Here is a 6,410-nt window from a genome sequence, read left to right on the forward strand (position 1 = left end):
CCACCGCACGGGTAATGCGTAGAGTGTCTCCCGTTTTCAGCACTCCTAGTCCGCATCGAACGCCGCCGCCACCGCAACGACAGGGTGTAATCCAAAGGCACAACACAGCTGGCAGTGGTGCCAGTGTGAGCACGAGCAGTGGAGCAGGATCGAAACCGCCGAGCCCAGCACCCAACAGGTTGCATCTGGTGCCACCATCGCATCATTACATGCAGAGTAAGTGCTGCTGATATTTTAGTTATAAAACATGGTTTTTGTATTGATCGTAATAATTTCGTTTCAATCAATCAACAGGCCACGATGCATTTACTTCTTTGGTTGACCTGGCCGTGCAACAACAACCGATGACAGTTCCGCAAAAAGATGATAAGAGATCTTCGATGGCAGACCAGGCGCCCCCACCACCTTCCAGTCATCATCCCGACATTCGTTACCATCCAGCAGCGATGATACAGATTCACCATCAAGCTCAGCAGCAACAGCATCAAGCAGCAGCGGCAGCCGCAGCTGCTGTGGCCGCCCAACAACAGCAACATCAGGCAGCGGCAGCTGCTGCAGCTGTTGCTCAGCATCAACATGCAGCTGCTGCTGCGGCCGCTCACCAACAACATCAGCAACAGCAGGCAGCGGCTGCAGCCGCTGTAGCTGCCCAGCAACATCAGCTTCAACGGCAACAGTTGGAGATCCAACGTCGCGGAGGTCCTCCTCAGATGCATCCTTCTATGCAACCTCATCCATCTGTGGTGGCCTATCGAGACCAGCAGTTAGATCGCGAGATGAACTATCGAATGGAACGGGAACGGGAGCGGAGTATGCAAGTTGAGCGGGAACGATCGATTATGGCCGCCGAGAGGGAACGGCAAATGGAACGCGAGCGTGAACGGGAACGAGAACGTGAACAGCGGGAACGTGAACAAAGGGAACGTGAAAGGGAGAGAGAACAGCGTGATCGCCAACAAAGGGATCGGGAGCGAATGGTTGAAGAAGAGGAACGGCGTAGGAAGCACTACGAAATGCTTAACGAAAGAATCGAAAGGTAAATTCTGTAGAAATAATGGAATACAAATGGAAGCTTTATAGTAATATGCTTTTTTTGTACTTTGAACATTAGGCCACTGGAACAAATGGGTATGCGACCACCCCCGGACGGCTCGCTGACTGCGGCAAATCTGATTGACGCGATCATCACCCATCAGATCAATCAGACGGCTTCGGAGCCACCGATACCGCCCAACCGCGATATGCACCGCCCTCCTTATGTGAGTATTCTATCGTGAAACGTTTATTAAAATTCTTTAATATATTTGTAACCGATTTTTAACAATATCCAAATGTTTATTTTCTTTAGTTTTCAACGCGCGATCATCGACCAGCGATCAGTGAGAATAATGGTAAATCTCATTCTCCTAACGTAATTAACATCGATGTGGATTCGGAACCAGTTCGAACGAAAAATATCACTATAGGTGAGTTGGCAGAAACAATCATTGCTAAAGATTACTCGCCCAATCCGAACCCATTCCTCCAAATGCGCCAATCGATGATTCCGATGGGAATCGATCCTGCGATGGTGGTTTCGGCTGCTGATGCATGGAAATATCGTCGGATGGCGCCGGGTGGTCCTGGTGGTAAAGATGATCCCTCATCCCAGCAAGGCCCACCGCAATCGCTACAGGTACAGCCACCACCCGGACATCAATATTTGCATCCCCAGCAGCAGCAGCAACAGCATGGACCTCCACCACCCGGTAGTAAAGGACCGGGTAGGTCAACCCCTGATGATCGACACATTATTCGGATGGCCCAATCTCCAGGACCTCGAAACAAATTCATAGATTCCGTGTCACCTGATGCGCAATTTTTTCATCCCGGTGCACCATTGAGTCGAGGACCGCGTGATTTTGCACTCGATTGTTACGTTAAAAATCGTATCGTCGAGGCAATGCGCACAGAAGATGACAAGCGTGGGGGCGGCGAAGACGGTCGACCCGACCAACAGTCGCCAAGAAATCCTTCCCCGGCTCAACATGGTGGTCCACCGCCAGCGCATCATAACAAGGATCACGATCGTAGTTCCACTCCAGGCGACATGTTGATGGGAGACGATGAACCTGGTTCAAGACCAGCTTCTGGAGGCAATTCACATCGCCCTCCGTCGTCGTCTCATCACCAGCAACATCCTTCTTCACACCAACAGCAACAGGGAGGACCACCAGTCCACAATTCTATCCATTCGTCTCCGTATATGGGAAGCCAATCCGGGCAACCACCACCGGTTACGACATTTGCACCTCCAACCTACTATCCGTATAGTGCACTAAACGTGTCCAGTGGACCGGTGGTTGGTAATCTTGGCCATCCGGGAGTGACATCGAAAACTACGCTGGTGGTACCAAATCTTGGTGGAGGCAGTGGAAGTGGATTATCTGGACCTCCTGGTAGTGGTATGAATGACGACAATCGACAGTCCTCATCCGCGGCACAGCTTGAACCCAAGCCGCTTCTGTCGGCTCAGTACGAAGCACTCAGTGATGAGGATTAACCTCAGCCGAACTGACGCTTCGATGACAGTCAACTTGCAAAGTGAAACGCCCGCGGATGGTACGAAATAGACATACACACACGAATATAGTATGAAATCTATCTCATGAAAACTTGTAATTTATTATAAATATTAAATATAACACAGAAAAGTATGATAATAAAAAAAATAAAGAAAATATATGATCATAATTATCTCTGAAAGGATACAAATGTATTGATGCTAAACAATTAGAACTCTTTGAAAACTGATTAACGGCAGAAACAGCTAGAAGATATACAACGAGAATTATTGTTAAACAAAAGAATAAACAAAAAAGAACTTGTACATGGTAAACCACAAAATAAGAGAAAACTATTCTGAAACCATCGCATCAAAGATGTATCCCGCTAATAATGGCAGACGTGCAGATATGCAAGGTTGGTAAGCAAGCGACATAGAAAGAGCAAGTTTAATGCGCTTAATAAATATAACACATTTCACCTTAAAGAGAAATATGAAACAAAGCTCCCGGTTAGAAAAAAAAAATATAACAAGATTATCATAGCATACAAATCACAAGCCAACACAGAAATAAAAATGAAAAACACACTCATATGTATCGCAGTTCACTTCACTCGTAAAGATTGCAGCGAAAAAAAAACTGAAACAGAACCCTCTAGGCAAACAAATCCGATAAAGCGGGAAAGGTTAAGTAAAAAACAGATTGATTGTTGGAAAGAATAATAGTGGCAGATGTTCGCGTTAGATTTCCCGATTATTGAGTCACAAACGAAACCAATAGAGTCATCGGTGGGAAATGTTTTAATGTGTTAGATTAGAGCGTTCCAATCGGAAAGAGATATAGAGCTGAGAACCTGTTTGTACGGACATGCTAAACACGCGCAGCCCGATGCGTTGAAGCTTTGGATGCTGCACAAGACATTAGCAGAAACTAGAACTGTTAGTACACGAGCTTGCTTTTGAAAGCAAATGTTAAGAAAGTTGAAACACCCAAAAGTACTCATAAACCCACTAGAAAACGTCTATGCCAATGAAATCGGGGAGAAAAGCGAAAACTCTTACCAACCCAAAACAATCGATTAACAACATTCGCAAGCATAAATGCTCTCGTATTATGTCCTAGGTTTTTTTTTCATACATTAATGAAAAACGAACCTCTTGAAATAAAGTAGACCTTTAACAGAAAAAACACATTTCTGTTTCAAGTTGAAAGAAAAATTTACGTTGTCGTAATCATTTTTCCTTTAATCAGCTTGCAAATCCATTTATGTTCGAAAAACGAACAAAAATTCATGTAAAATGTACGTTTTTTTTAATCACGTTGAACTGAACAGGTGACAAATAGCGATTTTGTATAGACTAAAAGGTCAGATTAAAACAAAAGTGGAAAAAGTCGTAGCGTAGGTTTAACCCACGTAATGTGAGGAATGTGACCAGTGCATGGAAGAAATAGACATACACATTCAAACGCGGAAGAACAGAAAACTATGATCCGTTTTAGAAAAAAAAAACAAAGGATAACCAACAGTCCATAAAACCGCTGAGATTATCGCGCGCGTTGTACAGCAAATTAAAATAAATACACAAAACTAATAAATATGAAAAAACGCATATTGCAAAATAAACAGAGAAAAAATAGAACGAAAATGATGAGACGAATGGAGACAAAATGTGGTAATATCGATTTATGTTCTCTATAAAAAAAATGGGATAATATGCATGTAATTATATTATTGTCAAGTTTATTATGATAGTTCTCATGTTTTAAGTTACAACTTAAAAAAGGAAGAATAATAAGAGAAGAAAAAATAACGATTGATTGCTGAAAATATAAATTTAGTTAGGTAGACAGAAGTAAAAAATTAGTGCGTTGTAAGGCATAAAAACACAGAGAAAATCAATGATTAATATTGTGTAACATTTTTTTGTTAGGCCTCCTTTTAGTTTGTAATTATTTTCCTTATTTTTCTAAAAAAGTATATATATTAACACGATATGCAAAATCTACGCATTAAGTGAATAAAATATAAAATAATTAAAATCTAGATGGGCTTACTTTTAATTTTGCCTGGTTATGATGACACCATATGTTTCCTGGAAATCATTGAATTCGTCTACTGATAACTGATTTCGTATTTTGCTTGGGTTTAAGTTCGAGTTTGTTGATGAGATTTTGTAATGATTTATTGGTGAGTATGCTTCAAGAACCCTCTTTACCGAGAACATAATTCATCCCTAATGAGCGTTATTCCGACTTGCGCACTACTTTCTCGTTCTGCTTATCATAATGTTCCCAACCTGAGCCTAACCTGGATTGACTTTGAAGTTTCCGAATTCTGATTTTTTTTTCAACCAGTCAACAACCAACTTTATGTAATCATTAAAAATTGAAATACAAAAAAAAAACATAATTTGAGCACCTTTAGAAATGTAACCCAATCTAAAAAAAATCGAAGGTGAACCTGTGGGTGAACGCACTCCTCTTCACAAGTCGACTAAAGTGTGCAGCGATAAAGGCGGAACAATATAAGCGTTTTACCTACATAGGGGAGATGGGGGCATAATGGCCACCTTAAGGAAAACGGTTATTTAACCATAGAAAATAGCTATAATATGGAGGTTACATTATTGTTTCGTGTTCAGACACTTGAAAAGCCTATTCCCTAACGGGCTGAAACGTGAAAAACTAGATGAAAACGTTAAAAAATGCATTTTAAAAAATTTTGCCAAAAGCTGAAAACCAGCCACTGTGGAGGCATAATGAGAACCTCCCCTGAGGCAGTATGAGCACCATTAATCAGAGCAAGATGTGCGTTTTTGCCGGGGAATCTAGCAGGGAATTCAATTCGATGAAGTCAGGTGAGTCGTAGATTCATCAAACAAAGCAATAACAAAATAATCTAGGTCTGTTTGTAGAATACAAACAATTCACGCACGCTCATACATTAAGTGCTTTGTTCGGAGGATGATGCTATTAGCCGTATAATGTAACAATGAAAAAATCGATCATGAATTGTGAATGGAAAAAAATCACCTCGAACAGAAATCTAACTCTAGTCTTTTGATTACCTCTCCGACACCTTACCAATAGGCTAAATTGTCGGATGAAAACTAGTCAAGGTGTGGCGATATAAATCAATTTTAATTCGCTGCTAGATTCTACGGAAAAAAATGCTCATTATGCCTCGATAATATGGTGCTCTATATGCCCCTAGTCAACAAATTTAAGTAAAAACGTGTTTTAAAATTGATAAAAGTGAAAAATCAAAAATTTTATGATGGTAAAAATTGAGAAACAATGTGTACATCATGTTGCAGTGCGTAAATTATAGATCAAGGTTATTTTAAGATCATAAGAGCTTATTTCGTGGTGCTCAAAAATTATAATATTTTCGTAACTTGAGAACCAAGCTAGTTTTTTTTAAATATCTCTGTAACGATGATAAGGAGATTCCTTTTTTTTGTGAAAAATTAATACTATAGGAAGTACGAAACAAATCCTCATGAAAATTTATTTAAGAAAATACGCACTTTCGTAGAAAAGCGTAGTTCTCATTATGCCTCGGGTGCTCGTTATGCCCTCATCTCCCCTACCCAAAAGATGACATTTTTATCGTTTTTATCTGAGGAATAAAAGTTAAATTCGGATCCAAAAAAAAAAGATTTTGTTATTTGCTATGCAAGTCAAACTCATCTTAGCTGTTCATCGCGTGAGTTTTTTGACAATTTTGATTTTCCTAATAAATTATCAAAATATTCAAAAAAAATCGAATGAATTCAGTAGAACCTTTAAAAAAAACCCTCGATCATCGAGAATTTCATAGTAGGTATCAAATCTTTCCCACGCTCAAACTTGTCATCAAAC

General features: G+C 40.4%; 1 protein-coding gene across 5 annotated transcripts in view; it reads left to right on the plus strand.

The window, feature by feature from the left end:
- Nucleotides 1-4,549, plus strand: part of LOC129750017 (uncharacterized) — a 134,908-nt gene extending 130,359 nt beyond the window's left edge. For 3 of the 5 annotated variants that reach the window (XM_055745198.1, XM_055745197.1, XM_055745201.1), the window contains 4 exons: nucleotides 23-216; nucleotides 295-1,036; nucleotides 1,112-1,259; nucleotides 1,349-4,549. In XM_055745198.1, coding sequence (XP_055601173.1) covers nucleotides 23-216; nucleotides 295-1,036; nucleotides 1,112-1,259; nucleotides 1,349-2,542 — 2,278 coding nt within the window. In that variant the 3' untranslated portion in view covers nucleotides 2,543-4,549. The remainder of the gene's footprint in view (nucleotides 1-22; nucleotides 217-294; nucleotides 1,037-1,111; nucleotides 1,260-1,348) is intronic. The other 2 variants (XM_055745200.1, XM_055745202.1) reach the window with 1 other exon arrangement.
- The last annotated feature ends 1,861 nt before the right edge of the window (nucleotides 4,550-6,410 follow it).

The sequence above is a fragment of the Uranotaenia lowii genome, chromosome 2 (genome assembly GCF_029784155.1).
Source record: "Uranotaenia lowii strain MFRU-FL chromosome 2, ASM2978415v1, whole genome shotgun sequence".
NCBI lineage: Eukaryota > Metazoa > Arthropoda > Insecta > Diptera > Culicidae > Uranotaenia > Uranotaenia lowii.